General features: G+C 51.3%; 3 protein-coding genes and 1 pseudogene across 3 annotated transcripts; 3 read left to right on the forward strand and 1 right to left on the reverse strand.

Annotated features, from left to right (window-relative positions):
* The first annotated feature begins 2,611 nt into the window (after window positions 1-2,611).
* LOC112895064 (probable glutamate carboxypeptidase LAMP1) lies at window positions 2,612-6,553 on the forward strand. Its single transcript, XM_025962933.1, has 12 exons — window positions 2,612-3,723; window positions 3,826-3,893; window positions 4,175-4,256; window positions 4,406-4,498; window positions 4,591-4,746; window positions 4,830-4,892; window positions 5,022-5,109; window positions 5,300-5,389; window positions 5,469-5,557; window positions 5,671-5,787; window positions 5,875-6,015; window positions 6,106-6,553. Exons 1-12 carry the CDS (start codon window positions 2,662-2,664, stop codon window positions 6,286-6,288), a joined length of 2,232 nt encoding a protein of 743 aa, XP_025818718.1. The 5' UTR covers window positions 2,612-2,661; the 3' UTR covers window positions 6,289-6,553.
* Window positions 6,554-8,871: 2,318 nt separating this feature from the next.
* LOC112895291 (probable glutamate carboxypeptidase LAMP1) lies at window positions 8,872-13,770 on the forward strand. Its single transcript, XM_025963241.1, has 12 exons — window positions 8,872-9,975; window positions 10,062-10,129; window positions 10,976-11,057; window positions 11,366-11,458; window positions 11,549-11,701; window positions 11,902-11,970; window positions 12,223-12,310; window positions 12,401-12,490; window positions 12,580-12,668; window positions 12,775-12,891; window positions 12,993-13,133; window positions 13,213-13,770. The coding sequence occupies exons 1-12, from the start codon at window positions 8,953-8,955 to the stop codon at window positions 13,393-13,395; spliced, it is 2,196 nt and encodes a 731-aa protein (XP_025819026.1). The 5' UTR covers window positions 8,872-8,952; the 3' UTR covers window positions 13,396-13,770.
* Window positions 13,771-21,485: 7,715 nt separating this feature from the next.
* Window positions 21,486-22,953, forward strand: LOC112894098 (annotated as a pseudogene).
* A 47-nt stretch (window positions 22,954-23,000) lies between these two features.
* On the reverse strand, window positions 23,001-25,989 carry LOC112894099. The gene is made up of 2 exons (XM_025961702.1): window positions 25,302-25,989; window positions 23,001-23,941 (listed from the first exon to the last, which is right to left on the reverse strand). The coding sequence occupies exons 1-2, from the start codon at window positions 25,934-25,936 to the stop codon at window positions 23,257-23,259; spliced, it is 1,320 nt and encodes a 439-aa protein (XP_025817487.1). The 5' UTR covers window positions 25,937-25,989; the 3' UTR covers window positions 23,001-23,256.
* Between the last annotated feature and the right edge of the window lie 990 nt (window positions 25,990-26,979).

Raw genomic sequence — 26,979 nt, forward strand, 5'->3', positions numbered from 1 at the left:
AAAGGATTCAAACAACGAAATGACCATCAGCATTTTTGCCTAGCATACAGATTTCATTTCTTTTTTGGCAGAATGAGACAGACTTGAGATCTTTCATTTTGCTTGCCTATGCATGGTTGAGGCGGACATCAACACCATAATGAACTGAACTTTGCTTCGAGACCATTTGGGCCTGGAGGCCTGGAGACCGCTAGGCCCAACTGAGCACCGGCTGGGCCACACGCGGTTGGGAGGAAGAATTTGCATTCTGAAATTGAAATGCGAATTTATGTCCAACCGTTTCTTTAGTATATTGTTCACAGCAGTATGTTCCTCACAATTAACTCTACAGTAGTATAAGATCCATGTTGCATGGTTTTCCTGCCAACTGTTTTTTTAGAATAATGCATCAACTAAAAGGCACCATTTTAAGTGTACCCGGTGCTCGGTGAAGCGAGACATCGGTGCGCCAGGCAACTAGGAGGTGGAAGGGATGATCCGGGCTGACCGGCCTCAGCTTCCGGATCGGTCGGCGGCCGCCGAATAGGACGCCGCCGTTTGTTTTGCCCCGACCATCTCCCTCTGAGAGAGAGACGAAGAGCGCGATGTCCTCTGCTCCTTGGGTCCTTCCGAGTTCCGAGTAGGGCCGACGCCGACGCCGCCGTCGACGTCCCCACGCCACCACAGCAGCCCCCGCATGGAAAGCGGCACGCCCGTTCGCGGAATGTACAGCGACGAGACGGCCAAGTTTTCACGGCGGATTGAGCCGCACCCACCGGTGGCTCGGCGGATCGCTGCTGTGGCGTGCAGTGCCGCGGCCTGATTCCTGCGGCATGACGGCACCGGATCCTGGCGCTCGCGACCACGAACGCTCGGCTCCCGGTGATCTCGCGCGACAGGTCGACAGCGGCCAGCTCGTACGGAGACCGCCGCTCCTGCGTGTCCCCGATATTTTTTCCTACGTTTCCGGAGCGCTCGCCAATCATCACCCTGAATTCTCTGGCTTCCCAACCTCGATTTCCAACTTGCACGGAGACCGGAGGCACGCAGCTGCCTCCTCATCGGGACCCCGCATCCGATCCGATCTGATCGGTGGCGTGGCGGACTAGTGACCGGTGACGTATTGCTCGCCGTCTTGGTGAACGGAGGAACAAGACCGGAGCCCGAGCTAGCTGAGCTAAACGGAGGCCGCGATCAGGTCTCTGAAAAGTGAGCTGAGCCTCGACGCCTCGTCCTGGTGCACCATGTTTACCGGAGCCGGTCCATGTCACCATCAAGAAAAAGTCGGAAAGCACACTGCTGTGAAACGTCACGCACAGATCTCGTTATATACTACTCCTGCCCTCAATTATTGGTGCAGAGAGTACGTGTATACTCCTAAACAGAGACTACACGCCCAAGTAAACTGGTGGCCGGCGTTCTGAAAAGGAGAGTTTTAAAACGCCGATCGGTCGGGTGCATATGATTTATAGGCACCCCCACACACGACAGGATAAATTAAAAGGATTGAGAAGGATAGAGAGCAGCAAGGATAAGACCCACTGAGGATCGGGGTGGACAGTGGACTGTAGGATTGGCGGCCTGGACAAAGATTTGGGATCGAGGAGCGCAGGTTTCATCTCATTTTTACTTGATCAAGTGCAAAGCGACATGGAACTTATAGGTTGAAGGTTGGATGGCCGAAAGTTGCACGATTGATTTTGGGCGTGCACGGTAAGCTTGACAATACCCGAATAATAATGGGTAACTCCTACGGAACTAAGAATATATTTACATACACCGAAGTTTATAACTCGTGATCTAGCTCGTGCCCAACATTACACATGAGTAGTAAAGGTATTATATTAGAAGAAATCTTTCGATCTTGTTTGGTTTGAAGAGGATTGGAGGAGGTTGGAGGGGATTGGGAGGGATTAAATCCCCGACAAGTCAAAATCCCCCTCAATTCCCTCCAATCCCCCTCAATCCCCTTAAGTAGGGATTAACCAAACAATGCATTAGACGGCGGTAAGGTGGAGCGTGTTGGAGAGTGGAATTGTTTTCTCTCTACGGATACAAGAGGAGGATGAGCTCAATTTAGGACATTGTTCTAAGTGGATGGTGAGATGCTTCAACACCATTGGACGCGAGTGGTGGATTTAGAGCTTGAGACGCATCACGGTGGCTGTGGGGGAGTTATAACGAGTGGGATGAAGATCCAATTCGCTGCTGGCCCGTCTACGAGCATCTTCATCACCAGGCTGTTTTCCCTCTAAATCTTTTTTAGAATCTCCAAGTACCCCACCTCTAATTTCTAAGCCAAACCCCTGATCTGACCTCCTATCCTCTAATCTGTGCGGAGAGGCTTTATCTCATTGGGAGTCGGAGCTGGGGAAGAGAGTGGAGGTGGGGGAGGGGAAAAATCGGTATGAGAGGAGGAGCAGTACCCACTATAGCTTAACCGTATAAACAGCATTTATCTTTGCGCTTTATGCGTGTGATTAAAAAACTTATGATCGTGTGGCTAGTGGCTACAATTTGGACCCCGTTTTCTACAGGTTTTCTGCTCTCTGCACACCGTCGAACGGAACAGAAGATCCGCTTCAAAAGTTCAGAGGCCGTTTTTATATATATATATAACTAGAGCACTTAACAGTGGGTGTCCGCTCACTGGCCAATTTCCACCTCCAGGGGTCGCGCGCCATGGCCACAGCTGCCATGGCCACGTCTCGCGGCGGCAAACCGCGGGAGCCGCTCCTCCAGTCTCCCACGCTCACCGCCGCCAACGGCGGCGGCGCGGCCGGGAGGCGCAGGTTCCTCGCCTTCCTCGCCGTCACGGCGGCTCTGGTCGCGTCGTACCGCCTCCTCGAGCCAGCCAATTCGTCGCGCTACCACGCGCTCTTCCTTACCCTCGGCTCCAACGCCACCGCGGCCGCCCACCTCCGCGCGCTCACCCTCCGCCCCCACGTCGCCGGCACCGAGGCCAACGCGGCCGCGGCACGCTACGTGCTCCACGCGTTCTCCTCCCTCTCCTTCCCGGCGCACATCACCCCTTACTCGGTGCTCCTCTCCTACCCCGTCCACCGCTCCCTCACCCTCGCCGCGGCGCGCGGCCTCGCCGCCAGGCCCTTCTCCCTGGTGCAGGAGACCTACAAGGGCGACCCGTTCGCCGAGGCCGCGGTGGAGGTCATCCCGACGTACTTCGCCTACTCGGCGTCCGGCTCGGTCGCCGCCGAGGTCGTCTACGCCAATTACGGGCACAACGAGGACTACGCCTACCTCGCCTCCCGCGGCGTCGACGTCGCGGGCAAGGTCGCGCTCGTGCGGTACGGCGACATCCACTGCGAGGACATGGTGCGGAACGCGCGCGCCGCGGGCGCCGCCGCCGCGATCGTGTACACCGACGCCAAGGACTTCGGCGGCAGCGCCCCCAAGGGAGCGAAGCGGAAGTGGTTCCCCGACGCGCGGTGGCTGCCGCCGACCGGCGTGCAGGTGGGGACCCTGTACTACGGGAACGGCGACCCAACCACGCCGCTGTGGCCGTCGTGCGCCGCGGGGGACGACTGCGAGCGGCTGAGCGCGGAGGACCTGAGCGCGAGCGAGGCGATGCCCGGCATCCCGGCGCTGCCGGTGTCGGCCAGGGACGGCGAGACGATCCTCAAGGCGATGGCCGGCGACGTGGCGCCGCCCAAGTGGCAGGGCGGCGAGGGCGCGCCCGTGTACCGGCTCGGCCCCGGCCCCGCCGTGTTGAATCTCACCTACATTGTAAGTGGCTCAGTGGAGCCCAGCGCAACCATCATCTGTCGGGTACTATCCTCTGAATCGGAGTGCGAATTTGTTGACTAGTTTTTTGACTACGATTTTCAGGGAAACGACACCTTAGCAACCATCGAAAATGTGTATGCGGTGATCCAAGGGAAAGAAGAGCCTGACAGGTACTACCCAATCTCTCCTAAATCGTACAGATTTGCAAAAACATTGTGTAACGGCAGCAGCCTGCAAAGTGGAACACAACACAGGGCACCGTTTCTTGTACAATTGGGCATCTTATACTCCACACGGAGTAGTATTTTTATACTCTGCAGATTTGTTTGACCGAGTTCATGGTTCTTTGGTCTGTTGTTTTGTCAAATCTGCCCGGTTTGGATCCCAGCCGTCGTGGCACATGGGCATCTTGAAACTTGACAGTGCAACATATTGTTTGACGTGTGTGCAGATATGTGATCATAGGCAACCATCGTGATGCGTGGACATTTGGAGCGATTGATCCTAACAGTGGGACAGCAGCAATGCTTGAGGTGATTATTCCTGAGCCGGAACAATTTTGAAGACATCTTAGGAAATTTAGAGAAATTTTACTATGCGCATTCAGAAAATTAGTAAACCGCTATCTCGTTTTTCAAAGAATAAATTCTGAAGGCATCAGGTTTGGTTCCATTGTGTACAGATCGCGGAGCGGTTGTCCAAGCTACAAGCCAAAGGGTGGAGGCCTAGACGAACGATAATCCTGTGCAGTTGGGACGCCGAAGAGTTTGCTCTGGTACCTTTTTGCTTACTAGCTACTTCACATATGCTTTTCTGCTCAGATGCCAGATGAACAACCATTCATGCTAGATCCATACAATGTCTCAGATCGGGTCAACTGAATGGGTCGAGGAGAACATGGACACTCTAGCTTCGAGAGCTATTGCTTACCTGAACGTGGACATATCAGTGTTTGGTCCTGGGGGTCTTAGACCCCGTGCAACCCCTCAACTTGATGAGTTGATCAAAGAAGCGAGTAAAATGGTATCCAAGCTGTTCCTGCTTTGCACACATCACTTTGTTACGGAGATAGAGAATTTACCTTTTTATCATTTCTCCGTTTGAAGGTACCTGATCCTGATGAGCCGTCTCAAACCTTGTATGACACCATGATGCGCTATCACCCACCGGTACGTTCAGCAATGAAAATGTCCTATAACTCCTGTTCTGGGTCCAATGAATGATTAAGAGCAAAATTCCAGTGGTTAAGAGCTATTGTCGTCATGCGCTGAAGTGATAGGCTTCTTTTTTTTTTTCAGATAACTAGAGTGGCTGGTGCTGGAACTGATTTTGCAGCATTTCTCCAGCATATTGGGGTCCCATCACTTGACATGTCTTATGGACTGTGTAAGTGAAACTGTATCTGAAGCATTAACATCAATGACTCCTGTCTGTTTGATCGCTTCAGTATCGTGACAAACAAATTCACAAGATTGGAATCATAGCTTCGCATAACTGAAATTTTTTTTGCATTGTTAATATCTATTATTACTAGTCTAGCAGAGTAGCAGTTGATGTAACATAATTTCTCTTGCAGTCGACGAATACCCTGTTTACCACTCGCTGTATGATGATTATGTTTGGGTGGAGAGGTTTGGAGACCCCTTGTTCCAGAGGCATGTTGCAGGTACTGAACCATCTATTTTCTGTCAAAAGCTTTCAAGTTTATCCCAAGCACTGGCAAACCAATTTTCCTGATCATGCAGTGGCCAGCGTCTGGGGTCTGATTGCTCTGAAACTTGCTGACGATGAGATCATACCCTTTAATTATGTCTCTTATGCGTCCGAGCTGGAGGTACCACTTATTCACATTCAGAGACACACGATTCGTGGTCATGTTTATCGGTAAACTTGTGTTTATGAATGCTTGAGACATGAAACGATTATCTGTCATCTTCTTAACTGCAGGAATGCACAAAAGATATCGCAGAGAAATGTAAAGGATTCCCTGTCAGTTTATCTCCTTTACAGAAGTCCATCAAGCAGCTTGAGACCGCAGCCACTAAAATTCACGAGGAGAAGAAGGTAAGACCTAACGTGTCTGATGGTACTCAAATGTGTAACTTTCACTGAAACTCTTTTCAATTAAAACCCCTCATTTCTTGCATATAGTTGCTGCAAGCAGAAAACTGGAGCCTAAAGACAAGGCAGTACACCCTGAAAGTCAGGGAGATAAACGACAGGTTGATGATGGCCGAGCGAGCGTTCACCAACCGAGAGGGACTCGCCGGCAGACCATGGTACAAGCATATGGTGAGTGACAGAGCATCAGCCTATCACAGCTCCAGCCCCGCAGCTTGATGTTGAAACACTGACAAAACATTCATCTTTTTTGTTGGGCAGATCTATGCATCGTCGGATCAGGATGACTGGGGCACCAAAGCCTTCCCCGGTATCGTCTCGGCCATGGACAAGGCCAAGAAGTCCAACACAACCGAGTCCTGGCGGTCGCTGCAGCATGAGATTTACAGGGTCGCAAGGGCGGTGTCCAAGGCTTCTGCAGTCCTGGATGGTGGGCTAACATGACACTCACTGTCCACTGCAGCTCTCATTCTATACAGAATTACAGATCAAAGTACTGGATGGCTTCAGTTTTTATTTTCCTTTTTTTTTGGGGGGGGGGAATTAAAGGGCTTGAAATAGCTGCCAGATACTCTATATTTGGGTAATGGCGTGTAAATCCTGAAGAAACATGCTCAATTTTAGTGGTGTACACTGAATAAGAATAGTGAATCTTCTCTCTGAAGAACTGGAAATTCTCTTGAAAGTACCACCAGCCAGCTTCTTAGGAGCTGTATGATTGTCTTTGCTTTCGCAATCACGGTGTACTTCAGCAAGCAAATTAAGCAGCATGAAAGGATCTGCCTGCAAATATCTGGATCATGTACGTGTGGACCTGAAGCTGTTTGGCATCGTGTGATTGTGTCGGATAGGGGTATATACCGTGTCACCAGCATGGGACCACCAGAATATGTTCAGAATTTTTGGGATCTCTCCCTCTCTCTATCACGGCTTATCGGCAAAAACAGCAACACAGGACAGGTTGCTGGAGGGTCGCCGTCAGTTTACAATTCTAGAAGAGGCAGGAGTGCACGCAAAAGATTCCGCGAAGGCGCAACACCTTACACCTGCAGGCTGAACCAATAGCTTTGGTCCTTTGGAGAGCACCACTGTGAGAACACCTGCATCTGCTGCAGCTTGCCGTTCGGTGTTTTACGCAGCATGTGACCGCGTGCCTGACTGAAAAATGATCCATCGTTTTCCACATCGAGATCATGATGAGAGAAGACATCTAACAAACCGGAAAGGATGGGAGAGAGCGACACATACTTTGGTTAGCCAATACGATCCCAGATCATGCGCGGACGGCATGACGAACCTGAAGACATGGCCGCCAGCATCGCGCTGTGTCATCCGTTGCCGCCGCATTTCCACCGTTGAGTGCGAAGGACCGACCCTTGCGTATGGTTACATCAGGGCACCGGCTCGGTAAGCCTGTTCGCAAATACCAAATAGACCCACCTGGCAGCCACCGGAGTGCCTGTAGGAGGCTCGTCCGGCGATGTTTCTGCTCATACAGATACAGTACAGTACAGTACAGACACGTATGGGTAACTGACTAACGGCATGAGACCTGAGTTCAGATAATCAGATTGTTGTCTATTCCTAAAAGATTGTTGTTTATTCCGCGGACCACGAGTGTGTCACATCCAAAAGTTTGGGTTGCTCGTCTAACAAGGGAGGAGTCCTAGTCTAACACGCTAAAACACGGAGATGATCACATAGTGTCGACACTCTATAGCCTGGACAAGGCCTGCGTAGTGCACGCCCCGGATAGATTCTTAGCGTCTGGTTAATTTTTCTGGTTCTTAAAGATTCAACGAAAACGAAACATGTCGGGCGCGTCCAACCGCTATCGTACGGAATGACGCGATAAGAAAGGAGAGAGGCACGTTTCACCAAGAGAAGAGACTCTTGCCGGGGGGTTGAACCGTGTGTCTGTGTCCAAAATAACTTTTTGATGCCCATCGGCGTCTCCACCCGCTATCAGCCTGTCATAGTGCGTGCTTTTTCCTAAGAAAAACGGCAGTATAGCCACATATAATACTTACCAATAACTCTATTGCAGCTATGTGCTTAAACAATCTAGTTATAGTGGTACCAACCATTCAAATTCAATCTTGAGTTGCAAATTATGGAAAATCAATGTACGCATAGCAGCGCACTTGTGTGTATGGCCAGCCATTAATCTGTGTTTGTACGAGGCAAGAAAGAAACAGCTAGACGTACAAAGAGCATCAACCTCTTGTAAACTCCATTTTTTAGATTAACAAAAAAAGATGAGTAACCCCTCAGGTCAAAAATACATGACGCTTTGGAAATTGATACGGTCTCCGAAAACACAAATTCAACTATAATTTTTGTTATAATATATTTGTAATGCCTAGAAGTATACTACTATGGTACAACTTTTCAGTACAAATATATTTGGATCATCTTCAAATATCTAAACTCAACACATAAAACTAATTTGTAATCAAATTTTTGAGCGATTGAGGACAAAAATTATAGTTGAATTTAGAGTGGCTCAAACTAATTCTGATCGAGGACATTAACGGGGGTCCTCCGGTGTGATTTTAATATCTAAACTTTCAAACAGGGCTCCTCTGGTGCGATTTTGTGTCCCTGACACGTGGGTCCGGACCCACCGCGCCACAATTCTGATCGAGGACATTAACGGGACGGCGATGGCCGGCCGGCCGACCGAAATCGGCGGCTCAGCGGGCGTAGTTGTACTAGCAACCCCGCTGAGCAGTGGGCCACCTTCTTCACAAATCACAAGCTGTAACGGCGCCGGCGCACGCCCACGACGTGGAACAGGGAACCGAGGGGGCACGGCTACATGCATGGGACCATCCAACCGTTGGATTGGTGATCAAGAGTCCTGATCAGGCGCCACGGTGTCAGTGACCCGTGACGGCGCAACGACTCCACTAGCAATCTCAGCTCTGTAGCTTCATACTCGAAACACTGTTCCATCAAACAAACCGTGCCCGTCGTCCGAGGACGAGGAGAGGGCACCACGTCATCACTCCCCGCCGCTTAAACCCCCGCTCATCCTCCGCTCCTCTTGCCGCCAAAGCCGCCACCAGAGGCCGCGCACCGCGCACCCCCAGCCCCCGCCGCGCCATGTCCCGCCTCGACGCGGCCTCGCTCCTCGCCCCCGCCTGGCCGCCGCGGGCCAAGCCCCGCCCGCGAGGCCGCTTCCTGTGCCTCGGCCTCTCCGCCACGCTCGCCTCCCTCGCGCTGCTCCTCTTCCTCGCGCTCCGCCCCGCGCCCAACCCGGAGCCCAACTACGGCGCGCTCTTCCTCTCCCTCGGCTCCAACGACACCGCTGCCGCGCACCTCCGCGCGCTCACCCTCCACCCGCACGTCGCGGGGACCAGGGCCAACTCCCTCACCGCCCGCTACGTGCGCGACGCGCTCTCCGCGCTCGCCTTCCCCGCCCACGTCACGCCCTACTCCGTGCTCCTCTCCTACCCCGTCCACCGCTCCCTCTCCCTCTCGGCGCCAGGCCGCGGCGCCGCCGCAACCTCCTTCGCCCTGAGGCAGGAGACCTACCGGGGCGACCCCTACGCGGCCGCCGCGGCGGAAGCCATCCCGACCTTCTACGCGTACGCGGCGTCCGGGTCGGTCTCCGCGGAGGCCGTGTACGCCAACTACGGCCGCGAGGAGGACTTCGCGTACCTCGGCGCCCGCGGCGTCGACGTCGCAGGCAAGGTCGCGCTCGCGCGGTACGGGAGGATCCACTGCGAGGACATTGCGCACAATGCGCGCGTCGCGGGCGCCGCGGCCGCCGTGGTGTACACGGACCCGCTCCATTACGGCGGCGCCCCCTGGGAGGCGCCGTTCCCCGACTCCCGGTGGCTGCCGCCCAGCGGCGTGCAGGTGGGCAGCCTGTTCCGCGGCGTGGGCGACCCGACGACGCCGATGTGGGCGTCGTCCGAGGGGTGCGAGCGCCTCAGCGTGGAGGAGGCCATGCGCACCGACGACATGCCGCTCATCCCGGCGCTGCCGGTGTCGGCGCGCGACGCGATGGAGATACACGGCGCCATGGGCGGGCCCGTGGCGCCGGCGGGCTGGCAGGGCCGGGAGGACGGCCCCGTGTACCGCCTCGGGCCCGGGCCGGCGGTTCTGAACCTGACGTATCTTGTATGGACAATTCGAGGCGACTTTGTCTCGCTCTACGGTTGGTCGCCTTGGGTTCTTGGATTGACGCCTTGTTGTGGAATTTGCAGGGGAACGATACGATGGCAACGATCGAGAATGTCTTTGCCATCATCGAAGGTGCTGAAGAGCCAGATAGGTAACAAATTATTCATGGAATGCGATGATGTCTTTAGTGATCCTTCGTTGTCACGGATGCTTCTGCCATACTCTCTGTGAAATGTGACGTTGTACTGCATGATTAAGCTGTAGACCTGAAGAAGTGTATCCCACTTGCTGCCTTGCGCATTTCAAAGCACTGCTTTTGGACCATCCATTGACCTTCTAGATGATACAGATGAGGTCATGAGGAGGAGCTATTCTCACCTGCCTTACTCTAGGACTCGTCGTGGTAGCGCTGTAGAAGACGACACTGTTCAATGATAGAGGGTCAAATAAGGAATTTTAGTAAAAAAGTATGATATCTTGGCAAGTTGCGCATAGTACCAATGGATATGGTTCTTGTGCGCTAACCTACAATATCCTATCGAGCTCCACTCTGCAGATCGGAAGAATCTGCAGGCATATCATTCTTTAGGAAAGTCAGAAAGGCAATGTCTAGTTTATTGACCATTCCGACCTCATACACGTTTGAAGTGCCTACTTTTGAAGTTTTGGTGTTGGGCTTTCGGTGCAATGTACTAGCTATGGAAATTCATGTTTCCTTCAGGAGAAAAATAGCATAGAACCCAATTCAAAAAAAGAAAAGCTTAGAACCATTGACTCGAAAGGCCAAACACAATTTTCTCATCCTTTTCGTTTACTGGAAGCCCTTTCCCTGAAAGCAAAGAATTAGAGTCAGTCATGGATCCTCGTTGTTTAAACAGAGATTAGAGGCGTGTCATTCTGCATATTGGCATAGGCATAAGTTAAAACACACAGAACCGTGTGTCTTTTTCTGCTAAGCATGTAACTGAACTGAGAATATACTGCATTTGTGATACAGGTATGTTATCCTGGGTAACCATCGTGATGCTTGGACGTTTGGAGCATCTGACCCCAACAGTGGAACTGCAGCTATGATTGAGGTAATTGTCACTTACAGAACGTCCTCTCCATAGTTGAGTAGGCGCTAGTGTCTTGACCTGCTGGGCCAGAATACTGATTGGCTTAGAATAGGTACCAACCATGTCTGTGTCTTTCACCTGCTGGGCCAGAATACTGATTGTCTTAGAATAGGTACCAACCCATGTCCTCTGTAATCTCAAGTAACTGAAGCTTAGTCCCATTTCATGTTTTCTGTGCCTGACCTATTGTTAGCTCAAATATTGCACATGAAGCAAGATCTGCTGCCTGTCTGGTTCTTGACATGTTATTTCACCTTCTGTCCGTCTAGTTAGCTCAAAGGTTTTCGATGATGCAAAAGCAAGGTTGGAGACCTCGACGAACAATTATCTTCTGTAGCTGGGATGCAGAAGAGTACGGATTGGTATGTATCTGTCTCTGAACCACTCTTGTCCGTCTGTATACATTTACAATGAAACAGCAATGATGATAAAAAAAAATTGCATTTACTCAGACAGGATCAACTGAATGGGTTGAAGAAAACCAGGAGATGCTATCTTCTAGAGCTGTCGCTTATCTAAATATTGACGTTTCAGTCGTTGGCCCAGGATTCCTGCCGTCTACAACTCCCCAACTTGATGAGTTGCTTCAGGAAATAACTAAAGTGGTATGCGCACCCTAACTGAAACTAGTGATAGTAAAAAACCCAGGAGAAAAAAAAATGGAAAAAAACATGGTCATGATAGTGAACTTTGTTTTCTTTTGGTGACCATTTTGTACTCAACAATAGTTTTTTCTTCTGTATTTATAGTATTTTCCACATTACAACACCCAAAAGATAAAACTGCTCTTTGTCAATTTGTGAAGGTTCAAGATCCTGACAATTCATCTCAGACTGTATATGATTCATGGATCAAATTGAATGGTTCTCCCCAGGTGAGTTGTAATAACATGCTTGTCCAATATATAGTCTACTGTCTACATTCTTTTTGAGGACCTGGTTAGCTGTGTTATCAACAAGTGAAAGTAGTACTGCCAGACTACCAGTTCCTTTAACTCAAACAGGCCGTTGAGTTTCTAAGGACTTCAAGTTCTGATTGATTCAGCGACACGTTTTAATTCCATACCTCCAGAATTATGTGTTTTTAATGGGTTAATCAGTTGTACTTTTTTCCCCCCTGCATTAAGGTTCTAAGACTAGGCGATGGAGGATCTGACTACTCAGCCTTTGTCCAACATGCTGGTATTCCTTCAATGAATGTAGCGTTTGGTGAAGGTAAGGACCCTGCTCTTCATCAATTCGTTTATTCTAGCGATTTTAATTTCGTCTTTTAATGTATGTTTCTGGGTGCTTTGGCGTTTGTAGGACCAGGATATCCGGTTTACCACTCCTTGTACGATGACTACGTGTGGATGGAAAAATTCGGAGATCCTGGGTTCCGACGGCATGTTGCAGGTCTGACCTGTTATATTGTTCTTGTGCATAATATTAGTTGAGGCATTATCTGCGCCACCACGTGGGTAACCAAGATGTTCATCTTGCAGCTGCTAGTATATGGGGAATGATGGCTTTGAGGCTGGCCAATGATGAGATCATACCCTTCAATTACATGTCCTATGCAATGGAGCTTGAGGTAAGATGGGTCTCGTGTCCACTAAATGCAACTGCATCTGTAGGCCAGTAGAGCCACTCGGACACAGGGAAACATGACGAAGTCCTAAACTTATTTCTGATTGCAGGCATACACAAAAGTATTAGAGAATGGATTAAAGGGAACAGCTGTTACGTGTTCCCCACTGTACAACTCAATCAGAGATCTCAGAACGGCAGCTACCAAAGCCAACAACGAACAAAAGGTACCTTCACTTGAGAATTGCTGCTCGAGTTATGCAAAAGTTACATTCTACCGTGCTGGCTTTTGTGCACTGTGATGTCTAAGAGACATGGCCACTTTCAGGAACTTCGAGAGCAACTGCTGAGCAAGCAGCTGAGCAAGGATTCAATGAAAATCCGACAGCTCAATGACCGGCTCATGCAGGCCGAGCGAGCATTCACTAGCAGGGAAGGCATCTTCAAGCAAGAATGGTTTAAGCATCTGGTGAGCTGAAACTCATGCGCAAAGCACCAGTTTTCCTCTCTGGAACGCTTATTCTAATTTCAAGTATTACCGCTCGCAGGTGTATGGGCCTTCAGACCAGAACGACTGGGATACTGCAGTCTACCCCGGTATAGCCAATGCCATAGCCAGCGCTCGGAGCAGCAATACTTCGGAGTCCTGGAGATCTGTACAGCATGAGATTTACAGAGTGGCCAGGGCCGTGGCACAGGCATCTGCTGTACTGAGTGGCCGTCTGACATGAAAGAATTGGAATCACCTGTCAGAAAAAAAATGTTTCAGCACTTACAGCATACGGGCCCAGGATGATCTCATGTCCCCTGCCGACGGCTACTGATGGTCCGAGTAATTCGGTTCCGGACGGATACGATACGAAGGATGTATAATAAGTAGCGAAGTTGTAATCGATTCCAAGAGATTTACAGCGAATTTTAGTATGCTGCCTGCAGGAGTAGTTTGTGTATCTGTATCCTGCCTGGTATACATATAGCAGATAAAACATGTAGATTTATCACCTTAGCTTGCTCTTTGAGAACTCGTCGATGTCAATTGTAAAGTGTATGATAGGATATTTCCTGTTTCTGAGAATAACAGTCAAGACGTGCAGGCAGTTGATGCATTCGTGAGCTTCTGCAGAAAGAACGAGTGGATTCATGAAACCGAAAGTTTCGAATTTTATGGTCCAAAATGTTAGGAGTGAAGGAACCACCATTTTAGCCCCAAAATTACATTTTGACTCATAGCTTACCAGTTAATGAACTGAATTTTGTATGCAACATATACCTCTCCTTTGCTGTGCTAGTGTGCGAGTGATGAGGACTGAGGGCGGCTCATTTGTGACTTCGGTTGGCTGGCTGGCTCTCCTGAGCGTTTGAGTCTTGAGTGAGGAACTGCTACAGCATGGGGTTGGTCACATGATACTCGTAGCTTTGCCCATGGCGATGTGTTGCATTGCCGGTTGCCGCCAATGGTCTGGAAAACAGCCACGGCGGACACATACTTTCTTCAACAGTTCACTGGCCGACTACACAGCGACACACGTGTGGTTTGCGAATGCCCTTCCAGAAACGCTGCGCACACGTGGTTTACTCTTAGCTCCCAGCTTGTTTACTTGTTTTTTATCTGGCTTCTGAAATGTTTGTGGCGTAGTCACTTACTTGCGCCATGACGACGGCCACTGACAAGATCGGCTTCATCAGCCGAACAAGTAGTTGTGAGGAAAGTAGTTTCTCCCATACTACATTGATGTGTGTCTTGATGGATCGCCCACAAGGCCACAACGATCAAGATGGACACACGAACATGCAACGCAGCCCATATATCTTCTATTATCTTATAATTATATAAGAGAGTGCGTTTAAAAGTTACCACTTTAATTGAAAAAGGAAATATATATATATAAACAATTGAACTTTATGAAGATTTAATGGTCTAGATTATTGCTAGAAAAGAAAATAAATATACATAGCATAAAATGTAGAAAAGAAAACCAACATACAAGTAATAAGATAAATAACTCTTTCCTTACTCCTCATCTCATCTACGTTATTTTCCAGAGAAAACAACGATCTTTCATCCTCCTCATTTATTCCGGCCAGTTTTGGACCGGGACTAATGAAGGTTTTAGTTCCGGATCCAACGGCTAGGGGACGGCAGGGAGCTTTTAGTTCCGGGTGGTAACACCAACCGGGACTGAAGGATGACCCTTTACTCTCGGTTGGTGGCTCCAACCCGGACTAAAAAGAGTCTTTAGTCTCGGTTGGTGGCTCCATCCAGGACTAAAGGGTCATTCACAGGTTAGTTTAAAAGGAAGGCACCACATTCAAAATCACATGTGCTATGTAGGTGGGGAGGAAAGGAAGCTGTGCGTGAGGCAAGAGGTTTTGAGTTTGAATCACGTGGATTGTAGGGTTGGTTGTGCTTGCGCCAATTAATATTTTTGGACTGTTAGACCCTTTAGTCCTGGTTGCTAGACCCGGAATTAAAGACCCGGGACCTTTAGTCCCGATTTAGAAATCGGAACTAACGAGTTTTAAAAATCGGTACTATTGAGCATTTCTCTACTAATGGTATAAGTATATATGTATATGCTAATCACGCTCAACTATGGAGTATGGAGCATCATAATTTTTTAGTGAACCATTGCCTCTTGATCTAGCACGTCTTCAGTCTATTTGCCTCATTATTTGCTGTGGAAAAGTCCATGGTGAGATCGGTTTGAGGAGCCAGATTTGAACTAGGCTGGTGAAAATCGATACATCATAATTTTTTTTAATGGTCAGCAGAGGGAGAGCATCCCCACCTGAATTGTATTCAAATGATGTGGTAGGTCACAGATCAAAGGTGTTATTTTTTGGAAAAATGAGACAAAATCCTATATGTTCGGTTAATTTAGGAAAACCGGGTTAAACCCCTGGTAACCTATCTAGCTAAACTAGGTCTCATACAACACACCCTAGCACAAGGGCAAACTGTGGCATAACCACGGATAACAACATCATGTCTAGCACAAGGACAAAATTGCACCTTAACCGCGAATAACACAACCACGCTAAGCCCAACCTCCAAATTGTAGCAGCAACCACAACACCGCACCACCTGCAACGACATGAGCTTGATGGCTGAGATTCATCTTGAGGGTCGGCACCATGCACAAGTTCAAAATGTCCATCTCCGAGATAATGCCTCCAACGAGGATTTGACATCAAGACGCCAACATTGCTCGATCTAGTAGAGCCGGATCTTGATTTTCACCAAGAGAAAGCAAGGCTACCAAGAGAATCCATGGAGGTTCTTTGACAACACCTCCAGCAAGAAGGGTGAGAGGATGCCACTGTCGCCGGCCTTAGCTTGAGCTAGATAGAGCTTTCGCCCAGAACCTGCACCAAAATGGAGACTCGCACACAGCCAGCTAGCACCAACCGGCCCACGCTGTCATCCTGACCACCGCAGACAGCCATGAGGTAACTCCTGCCGCCGCAGATCCACGAGGAGCAGCGGGGCCGAAGGGGGAGCGCAGATTCATGGCCGATTCAGCCCCCACACGGGTCGACGAAGAGTAGCGGGGTTGGAGGGGGGCACCACATCCGGCCATGGTGATGCCAGATCTGGCCGCCGATGGCCTTGAGGGCTGGGAAGCCGCCGCCGCTGTGTACTGCCATGGCCATGGCCACCGGGTTCGAGAGAGGAAGACCAAGGAGGCGGATACATTGGTGGCGACGAAGGGCAAGGCGGGGCAGTAGGCCGGCGGCGTGCGATTCCGTCCGTGACGCCTAGTGGGACGACGTGTCTCCGCAGAACATGGAAACTCGCGGCCTGCCTTCCCCACCGTAAGGAGCCACATCAGGTCAAATCGACGGGGGTCAATGTGCTCGCGATCTGACGAACACGGGCCTCATGACCAGCTCCAGCTTGCAGCGGTGAGAAGCGCCGCTGGAAGAGGAAGGGTGAGATGGGAGGGGAGGGGGAGCAGGCACAGAGCAGGGTAGAGGAGGCCTCGCCGCCGCCATCCTTGCATCCGCACGGACTTCCGGCGGGGCGCTTGAGCAGCGGCGAGGTCGGGAGGGAGCGGTGGGGGGAGTGGCGGGGTGTAGCGCTGGGGGTCCACCCGAGCCGCCCGAGCGGGCGACCTACATCACAAATTTAAGGTGATGAGATGCAAGATAGTAATAGCACAACCAACAAGAAGGGAGGAAAAGCTTGTCTTCAGTCTATTTGCCTGATTCAATACATCATAACTTCAAAGTGATGAGATGCAAGACACCAATAGCACAACCAACAAGAGGGAGGAGAAGGCTGTCTTCAGTCTATTTGCTCGATTCGATACATCACAATTACTTCAAAATGATGAGATGCAAGACACCGATAGTACAACCAATAAGAGTGAGGAGAAGGTTGTCTTGAGTCTATATGCCTGATTCTTTGTTGCGAAAGAGTTCCTGGTGAGATTGGCCGGAGCCGCCAAATTGGAATCAGGCAAGTAAAGATCGATATAACACAAACGGAAAATATTTGGTGCCCGCGTGGGCGCCAAAATAGCAACGCCTGTCCAAACAAATGGCGCCATAGAGTATTGACGCCGTGAATTATTATTGACAATTCCGGATTCAACTAGCATGCAGGCTTAAATGATACGGGCACCAGCCCACCACTCCTTTTCAAAATCACAACATCGGGACTCGGTACAATGCTATTTACTAGATGTCGTGTTGAGCCACCGGGTGGAATACGAGAGCAAATATTGCCTGTAAGCAAACTAAATGCTGAGGTGGAGGAAAGAGGAGAAGAGAGAAAGAAGAAGTATAACCCGCTTCAATGCAAGTAAGAAATTTTATGAGAGAGATAAAGTTATGTATTAATGGTGAAGAGATAACTATTGTATAAATAAGCTAAGAAATAGACTGCAAAGATCCTTACAATCAGAAGTTAGCTGTATTATTAACCTTACTCTAAGAAGCATGAGGAAGGCTCATGCGTCCAAGTAACTTCACTTGCAGCAACGGTAAGGGCCAATACTATCACGCAGAGCAACGGAGAGGGAAATCCGCGTGATGGAAGACATACAGAACAAGATCATCTAGAAGCCGGCGACCTCCCTCGCTATTTTAGATTACGTGCAATGTATATATTCAAAATAAAAAATCTATATTTCGTAAACCAATTATCCAAATCAAATTTTGATTATACCATAGTGATCTTTGCGTTTAGGTCTATAAAACTAGATCGCACTTGCCTACATTTGAAAAAAAAATAAATAATTTTTTTTATTCTAGAACATTTTTCTTTATTCTTAGAACATTTAATTTTATTTTTTCAATACATTTTTATCTTCGCAACAATTTCTCTTATGACGAACATTTCTTCTTAGAAACAATATTTTTTAACAATATTTTGTGTTCTAAAACAGATTTTTATCTTGAATTTAGATAGCATATCCACATATGCCGCACATGCGCATAGCCGAGAGGTGGGCTGGCCTTCTGCGACAGCGGCGGCTGCACACGCATGCGCTACCTATAGCCACCCCGCATATGTTGTCTGAGACCTGATCCAAGCAGCTAAGACAATGAACAACGACACTACGGAAATACAGTTGCGTCCATGTTTATTTGGATGCACCATTTTGTTTCAGGTAAAGAGCAAGCAAGGCAAATGCCGCATGACAAAATTTGCATACTGTACTTAGTAAGGTATTGATCTATAATAAGTTACATATGCTCAAAATCCATTCGTGCCAGACTAAGGATCCGTTATTAGTGGGCTGTCAACACAAACTGTTCGTGTTATTATGCTTGTCGCCGAAGCCACTAGGCTTGCTTTCGATACAGAAAACGCAAAGTGCAGATGATGGCAGGTGCACTTTTAAACTACGGTAATGCTAAGGATAGGGCGTCCGGCGACCCATCCACCAATCGGATGCCCTCATCCACCATCCGCTAAAATTAATTACGCCATGTTATCCGAAGACCTCCTCCTTCCAAAGCACGCCGCTTCCATTCCTCACCGCTTCCGCCTCTCAGCCGCCCGCTCCTGCTCCTCGTCGACGTGACTGCCTAGGCTAGCGAGAAGGACAACGGCGGAGGCCACTAGTGGCCGCAGAAGCCATGAGGAGAAGCATGGGACACGTCATGCACCTGCGCTCGATGACCGCGCGACGCTCCTGCTCCCCCGCCGTCTGTAGGAGCGGCGACGGCGCGGCGCGCTCGGAGAGGAGGAAGGTGGTGGGGTTGAGGGGTGGAGATTGGGTGGAGGCGCGCGAGCGAAGGAGCTCAGCCTCGCTGTTGCGGCGCTCAACCCCGTGCTCCATGGAGGAGAGCACCACCTCGACCTGGTAAATGACCTAGCGGCTGAGCAGGCGCGACTCCCGCCTCCGCCTCGGCGTCGTGGAGGACTCGGCCTTGTCAGGCTCATAGCCCCTGCCCCCGCCCCTCCCCTCCCTCGGTGGCGGCGGCGGAGGAGGAAGAAGATGGGACCAGGGAGAAGCCACTGTCTGCAGGAGCGTAGGCGAGGGCGCAAGGTGGCGGGCTCGGAGAGGAGGAAGGAGGAGGGGTCGAGGGTGGAGACCGGGTGGAAGCATGAGGAGCTTGGCCTTGCGAGTGACCCAGCGGCTGAGTAGGCGCGACCGCCGCCTCCGCTTCCGCGTGATGGAGGACTCAGCCTCGTCGGGCTCGTGGCCCCGCCCTCTCCCCCTTCCCCGGCGGCGGCGAAGCAGGAGGAGGAGGAGGATGGGGCCGGGGAGAAGCAACCGTCGAGGTGGTCGCTCGTCGCAGATGATGTCCTCGAGGTCGCGGTGGAAGTCGGCGACATTTTATTTGCCATAATTTTTCTTATGTTGTAGTAAAAGTTTTGGCTGTTGCAACAGGTAATTTTTGATATTATAGCAGTTGTTCCATACCACAACATATAATTATTCGTTAGGATTTAGTTTGTTTTTCCATGTTGCAATTAGTTAACTACTATGTTTCAGCTGATGATTTGGGATGTTGCCATGCTTTGATTGTTTTAGCGGATATCTTACAAAAGATTGTTTTGAGATGTTGCAAGGAGTGATTTGTGATGCTGCAATTATTTTTTGAGGATGTCACAATTTTGATTTATTTTGATTTGTGAATGTTGCGCGGTGATATTTTGAGTGTCCTATTATCATCTTTTAAATAAATCAATGTTGCATGAAACATATCACGATGTTTAGGTAATATTTTTTCATTGAAATCAAAACTCACAAATCCGGACCACCAGTGGTAGTTAAAGTCTAGGGCTTTTTTATGTGCAACCAGTGAAGTGAGATGTTGCAATAGATGATTTGGGATGTCATAATCAGTGTGTTGCAGTATGTGATTTTGTGATTTATCTTTCCCCCCATGTTGCAACAATTGAGTTTAATATTGCTATAACTGGTCCTTAATGTTTGCAATAATATTTTCTATGTTGTAATATGTTGTTGTTTTCCGATGTTGTAATATATCAATTATGATGTTTTAACAGGGAATTTGTGATGTTGCAGTGACTTTTATAGGAGATGTTATAGTACTTCAAATTTATCTTAAATGTGAAACATTCACACATGTTGCAGTGAGATTTTTTTCAAATGTTGAAAGCTTGTTTCGGGATATTTGTATTAGATGTTGCGTGTAACATGAGCTATATGTTGCGGTGGGATTGTTCTGGTAGGTTACAAATTATACAGGAACTTTTAAATTATATGTTTCGTGCAATATGGAACCGGTGTTGCGGTGCGAATTTTTCAACTGCTCAACAGTCCGACGCTAGCGCCCGGATTGGACGTCTAGGCGCTAGCAGCTGTCCACATCATCTTGGGGCGTGCAACTTTCAAAATTGTGTACAGACCATCGAAAATTGAAGAGGGTGTTTGGTTTCTAGGGGCTGTTTGGAGCGCCGCCTAACCCGCCACACCCTGCCTAACTTGTGGCGCTCAAAACGGCCGCCACACCTGCGGCGGAAAAAGTGTGGCGCGCCGTGGCGGGTTAGGCGGCACTCCAAACAGCCCCCTAGCCACATACTTTGCCACACCTAAAGTTAGTAGGTGTTTGTTTGGTAACTAAGCTTAGGCAAGATTCTTTTGGGCTCCACGTGTAAAAGAAACTAAGTTGGCAAGATTTTCTTAGACAAGAAAAAATATGACTTCCAAATTCTTTGCCACACTTGCCACACTTGTCTAACCTTAGATGTGGCAAAGTGTGATTATAATCATGAAGATTGTTGCTGCCCAAATGCCTTAGATGTTTGTCTAACCAAACATGCCTGACGATCAGGCAGGTTGCTGTTGCCCAATGCGCATGAGATTCTTTGCCCAATTCCAAAGTTCGCATCCATAAGCATACAATTTATTAAGAAAGTATACAATTTACTGAGATCAGTCTGCCGGATTATCAAAGCTCGTATCCCGATGTTTCATACATCCGATGGCTACCAGGGTGGTGGGCATGTGCCCCATGTGCGCACGGAATTCAGTCTCTATCACAAAATTAAGTTGATGAAATGCAAGCTAGCAATAGGACAACCAATAAGAGGGTCCATGGATCTTGATCGTTGATGAAGAAATTAGCTTGCTTAAGATAAAAAAAAGAAGATGGTACATTAATTTAGTTACAGGAAGACAATAGGACAAGATAAAACAAAAAAAAGACAAATGTACCTCATGACAATGGAAAAAAAGAAAAATGCTTATAAAAAGTTGCATGTTGTTATTACCTATCACTACAGTAGCTGAAATCATACTGCACTGCTATTCGCGCGGGACACCTCGATGCTTGCTTTTCTCTTCTAAATATATGCACGCCTTCCGAGCCTCTCGGCAGTCGGCACTCACCGTCACAGTGTACCTGTAATCTCTGGTGCCATTGCTCGCAACGGAGCGATGGCCATCGAGAAGCAGAAGACTGCGGTCCTCTACCCCTCGCTGGGCGTGGGCCATCTCAACCCCATGATCGAGCTGGCCAAGGTGCTCCTGCGCCGCGGCGTGGCCGTCGTCATCGCCATCGTCGGCTCGCCCGACGCGATTGGCCGCCTCGCCGCCGCCAGCCCGGGCATCACGTTCCGCCACCTCCCCGTCCCGCCCACCGGCAGCGACCACTACTCGCACCCCATCATGCGCACCATCGACGTGCTCCGCGCCGCCAACCCCGCGCTCCGTGGCTTCCTGCACGCGCTCCCGGGCGTCGACGCCCTCGTGGTCGACATGTTCTGCACCGACGCGCTCGACGTCGCCGCCGAGCTCGGCGTCCCGGCCTGCTTCTTCTTCACTTCCGCGCTCGCCGACCTCGCCGTCATGCTCCACCTCCCATACAACTTCCCCGCTGCCCCGCTGAAGGACATGCCCGAGACCGCGCTGCGTTTCCCCGGCGTGCCGGCGATCCGCGCGATGGACATGGCGACCACGGTGCAGGACGGGGGGAGCGACATCGCCAGAGCACGGCTGCGCAGTGCGCGCGCATGCCCGAAGCGAGAGGCTTTCTCGTGAACAGCTTCGACTGGCTGGAGGCACGGGCCCTGGAAGCGCTCAGGCGTGGGCTCTGCACGCCACACCGCCCAACCCCGCCCGTCTACTGCATCGGGCCATTGGTCCTCCCAGCGAACACGGGTGGTGGAGGCAGCGAGAGGCACGCTTGCCTCGCGTGGCTGGACACGCAGCCGGACCGGGCGTGGTGTTCCTCAGCTTCGGCAGCATGGGCACCTTCCCGGCGGCGCAGCTGAGGGAGATGGCGCGCGGGCTGGAGAACTCCGGGCACAGGTTCCTGTGGGTTGTGCGCAACCCACCCGAGCACCCGTGCGAATCCCTCGAGCCGGACATGGAGGCGTTGCTTCCCGGGGGATTCTTGGACCGGACCAGGGAGAGGGGCATGGTGGTGATGAACTGGGCGCCACAGATGGAGGTTCTGCAGCACGATGCCGTCGGCGCATTCGTGACGCACTGCGGGTGGAACTCGGCACTGGAGGGGATCGTGTCCGGCGTGCCGATGGTCTGCTGGCCTCTGTACTCGGAGCAGAGGATGAACAAGGTGCACATGGTGGAGGAGATGAAGGTCGGGGTGGTGGTGGAGGGCTACGAGAAGGAGCTGGTGAAGGCGGAGGAGCTGGAGGCGAAGGTGAGGCTGGTGCTGGAGTCCGAGGAAGGGAAGAAGCTCAGGGAGAGGCTCGTGATGGCCAGGGAGATGGCTGTCGACGCCCTCAAGGACGGCGGATCCTCTGACGTGGCGCTCGACGAGTTCCTGAACGGCCTCTAGAAGACGTGCAACGCGGACCTGAAAGCGTAAACGGAGCAGTCGATTTCGACAGTATATCTGAAGACATCCAATGTGTATCTTTCGAACTGAGTAAAGAAGAGAGAGGTGTAGAAAGAATGGAAAGAATTGAATGCTGTAATGAAAGAATAAAGGGAATGAACACACCCCGTTCTGTTCTTGTGATCCGACCCAGCCTACACTAAAAACAGCCACAGGGCCTTCAGCTCCACAAGACAAAATAGCTAATGGACTACCTTAACCACACGCACCGTACAATCAATCCACAGCACAAAAGCCAGACCCAAGAGCACTACTAATACACACCCCTCGGGTCCGGTCGGGTCCTCGGTCTCTTTGGCTTCTCACTCGTCCTGGTCCTGGCACAGCTCCTTCCTGAGCCGCTGCGAGAAGAGCTTGCAGGCGTCCATGCAGAGATCGACGGCCGCGGATAGCGCCACGAACAACGCGACGTCGCCCATGCACGTCACGTGCTGCACGCCGACCTGCACGGTGGGCCGGCTCGCGCGCCCCTCGCCCTCCACCGTGGATCCCATGACGAAGCCGCCGGCGAACGGCCACGCGGCGCCGGCGGCGGCCTCCGGGAACGTGGCCGGGTCGATCACGAACTGCCCGCCGCGCCTGGTGCTGATGGACGACTCGGCGATGGGGACGGCGCACTCGTGGGGCCCCGAGTCGAAGACCAGCTCGAGCCGGTAGCCGAGCGCGTCGACGGGGCCGCGCTCGCGCCACGCCTCGAGGCGCGCCCAGGGCTTCCAGCTGGACGGCCCGGCGCCCGTGGCCTGGAGGATGAGCCAGGAGCCCGGGTTGGCGCGGGAGACGCGGCCGGAGCCCGGGGACGGCACGAACGGCGTCACCATGGACGCCGCCGCCACGGGGGAGCCCGACAGGTCGTGGATGGTCACCGTCCACCCCTTGCGCTGCTCGCGCGAGCCGTCGCGGCGGCCGTCGCCGTGGAGGGTGCTGCTGAGCCAGGACCGCAGCCTCCGGCTGGCGCTCCGGGTCATGGACGACTGCGGCGTCAGCGATCTGGTCAAAATTCGGAGCGCTTAGTTTACATGAACGTAACGTGCAGGCGCATGCTTGCATTTCCTAGTAAATAAATCTAGTAAAATGTCACTGCATAATCTTTCATAGCGTACGTGGCGCCAAGTGTGTATGCGACAAGATTAGAAGGTAATGGCTATGGTAATCCGGCCTCGTGCAAGGTTAGCTGGACATGATACATGGAAGATTCTGAGCCAGCTAGCTATATCTATATGAGCTTTGCAGAACAATACTAATAAGGAGCTAGGTTGGTGAGTCCATCACATGCACGGTTGGTGTGTCTCTGTGCCTCAGCATGCTGGATGTTCAGGTTTAAGAGATCAGTTCTAGCTAGCTGTAAGTACAATTACTCTGCTGGTATCTTAAGCTAGCTGGATTAATGCATATATGGGGATCCGAGCAGCACTGACACTGAAGGTTTCTCTAGAGAACCAACTTGGCTGCTCAAGAGTGCAGGACCAATGTACTTTTGTATTGAGGAATTTGATGGGGAAAAAATTGTGGGTCTGGTTTGTTTTTGCTTTTTACAATTCCGAAGACAGCGACATGGATTCTCATGTGTACACCAATTCATTTTGATTCCAACTAGAAATGCTACCTTCCATGGAGAACAAAAATAAATTATGTTCAGTTGCAATGGAGGTTGCAATATAATGCCGGTAGTAGTATGAATGTATGATAAACAACAAAGTATCTAAGAGCTGGCATCCAATATTATGAAAGGTACGAAGAAGAATCAAAAGAAAAACAGAAAGGGGGGATGCTTTTGACTTTTTTTTCCTCTAAAAAAAATGAAGAGAGGTATTGAGCTATCTAGCTGTGCTCACTAGTTACTTCCTTTCCAAAAGAAAAATGTTCGAACTGATTACATGTAGATATGCGGTTATAATTAATTAGCTTATGGCAACTGTCACCGGCTTGTTAAAAAAACTCCACCAGCTATCTGATGACCAAACCCCTTTACTGTAAACCTATTTTGTTTGAGCGGATTTGCTAATTTAAAGTCGTCTGTTTATCCTCGAGCTTTAAATTTTTGACCTCTGGATTTGTATATTAGTCTCTTAAGCCAACTTACTTGCATCCATCTGTTCATTTGGACCAACCATTAATGATCCATAAGACCAGGATCACCCTTGCCTGGTCATGTCTAGCTAGCATTCTTGGTCCATTGCAAGTCTGCAACTATGAACTATACACAAAGGACTTGGGCTCCGGAATCAAGTTCTAACGATGAGTGATCAAACAAATTACCAGTATTAACAACACAGGAACAATGATAACTGAACATGCAAGAAAATTGATGCAAGTGGCACGCCAAGCTAACCAGGTAAGCTATACCAACCTGCTCCTGGATGCCCTCCGTCCGGCGCTGAACCGGCAGGTGAAGACCGGCTGCCGCTGGCCGCCGCCGCCGGCTCCCCCGGGCACCTGGTACACGACGGGCCCGCACTCCGGCTCGCCGCCGAACTGGAAGACGTAGCGCGGGTCGGGCTCGGCCCGCACGACCATGTGGATCTGCGCGCGCGCGGAGGACGGCGCCGGCGCGGACCCCGGCTTCCCCACGTCGACCCAGCCGTCGCGGGCGACGACGGTCTCCCCGGCCGCGGCGCGCGCCACGTCGACGGGCACCCGCACCCGGCCCAGCGCGCGGGCCGCGCTCACGCCGCAGGTGGTCCCCGTCTGGCCCGCGTGCACGGACACGACGAGCTCGGCGGGGCGCGCGGAGAGCCTCCGCACGGCGTCGGCGTCGAGGCTGAGCACGACGGGGTCGGCGTGCGCCGCGGCGGCGCCCGAGGCGCCGGCGAGCGGCAGCAGCGCGGTGCGGGGGGGCGAGGCCGGGTGGTCCTGCAGGCTGAGCGTGCAGAAGCAGGGGGAGGTGGAGGGGTGCACCCCGGCGCCGGAGCTGGGGCGCGGCACGGCGGGGAGCTTGAGGAGGAGCTGGTCCACGGTGAGGCGCACGAACGCGCAGGGGTCCATGGCGGCCTGGCGGGCGATCGCGAGCTCTCTCGGCTCGCCCGCTCGCGCTGCTTTGTAACCGATGACCGGGCAGGTGCCTGGGTGCCCCCGACCCGGCGCGCGGGTTATATGTAGCCGCGGCCGCGCGCGGTTGGGCTGGGGATGGGTCCGGCGGCCGGCCGGGGCCTGCTGCCTCGCGCGCGCGGGTCGATGGCGCTCGGGACCGGGGGCAAAGCGTCAAATTGGTGGTTTGGGTGCGGTGGATTTGATTTGGTGGGCAAAGTTGGACGCTACCAAGACATGCATGTGCTCGCGTGGATTGGATTAGCCTACTAGAACTATACGGCTCGTGCCTACAGTGACCGCGCGCGGCGCGCTTTTTGTCTGCACCTTGGTGTTTTTCCTCCTTTTACCAAACATAATGTAGGCTTCTCCCCATCTCCAACGTTTCTCAAAGCAACCCTCTTGCTTGGCGAGCCTGCAGTACGTCTCCACATCCAAGGATCAAAGTCAGCAGCAATTCATCGTCCTCCCTAGATAAACAAAACCGTTTATCCCTAAGACGAAAGCTGAATCGAGAGATCAGCACCAAACGAGCTAGATTAATAAGGAGAGAGAATAAATTCGATCGATCTTAATTCAGCTACCGATCACCATACCAACAACGACACGACAGATGGGCGGGATTACGACCCCTAATGATCAGATTTAGGAGATGATGATGATGATGATGATGGCATGGAGCCGGCGGCGTGACTTGTCGCGGGCCAGGACACGCCGCTGGTGCCGAGCTGGACTCACATGCAAGCGAGCAGTACGCTAGCTCCGGCGCTCTTTCCGGTACCTGTACGCATGCATGCGCCACCGGACGTGATGGCTACCCGGATAAAAATGTGCGACCGCTCCCGCTTGGACGAGCTAGCTTTTAGCTTTATGTATCCGCCGTCGCCACCAGATCGGTCGCTCTCCGTCCATCGGCCGGAGAGACCAGCTCCCAGATCGGCCCGGCTTTAATTCTGACGGAACCGGTCACGGCACTGCTCGATCGTGCATTGCAGGAAGCT

This window comes from Panicum hallii, chromosome 5, assembly GCF_002211085.1.
Source record: "Panicum hallii strain FIL2 chromosome 5, PHallii_v3.1, whole genome shotgun sequence".
Classification (NCBI taxonomy): domain Eukaryota; kingdom Viridiplantae; phylum Streptophyta; class Magnoliopsida; order Poales; family Poaceae; genus Panicum; species Panicum hallii.

Excerpts from the sequence above, each read along its gene's own strand:
- LOC112895064 (XM_025962933.1), top strand. The coding sequence starts at position 2,662 with ATGGCCACAGCTGCCATGGCCACGTCTCGCGGCGGCAAACCGCGGGAG. Across the intron at positions 4,499-4,590 it reads ACGCCGAAGAGTTTGCTCTG|ATCGGGTCAACTGAATGGGT; the intron begins GTACCTTTTTGC and ends ACAATGTCTCAG. Across the intron at positions 6,016-6,105 it reads GACCATGGTACAAGCATATG|ATCTATGCATCGTCGGATCA; the intron begins GTGAGTGACAGA and ends TTTGTTGGGCAG.
- LOC112895291 (XM_025963241.1), top strand. The coding sequence starts at position 8,953 with ATGTCCCGCCTCGACGCGGCCTCGCTCCTCGCCCCCGCCTGGCCGCCG. Across the intron at positions 10,130-10,975 it reads GGTGCTGAAGAGCCAGATAG|GTATGTTATCCTGGGTAACC; the intron begins GTAACAAATTAT and ends TTTGTGATACAG. Across the intron at positions 12,311-12,400 it reads GAATGTAGCGTTTGGTGAAG|GACCAGGATATCCGGTTTAC; the intron begins GTAAGGACCCTG and ends TGGCGTTTGTAG.
- LOC112894099 (XM_025961702.1), bottom strand. The coding sequence starts at position 25,936 with ATGGACCCCTGCGCGTTCGTGCGCCTCACCGTGGACCAGCTCCTCCTC. Across the intron at positions 23,942-25,301 it reads CGGAGGGCATCCAGGAGCAG|ATCGCTGACGCCGCAGTCGT; the intron begins GTTGGTATAGCT and ends AATTTTGACCAG.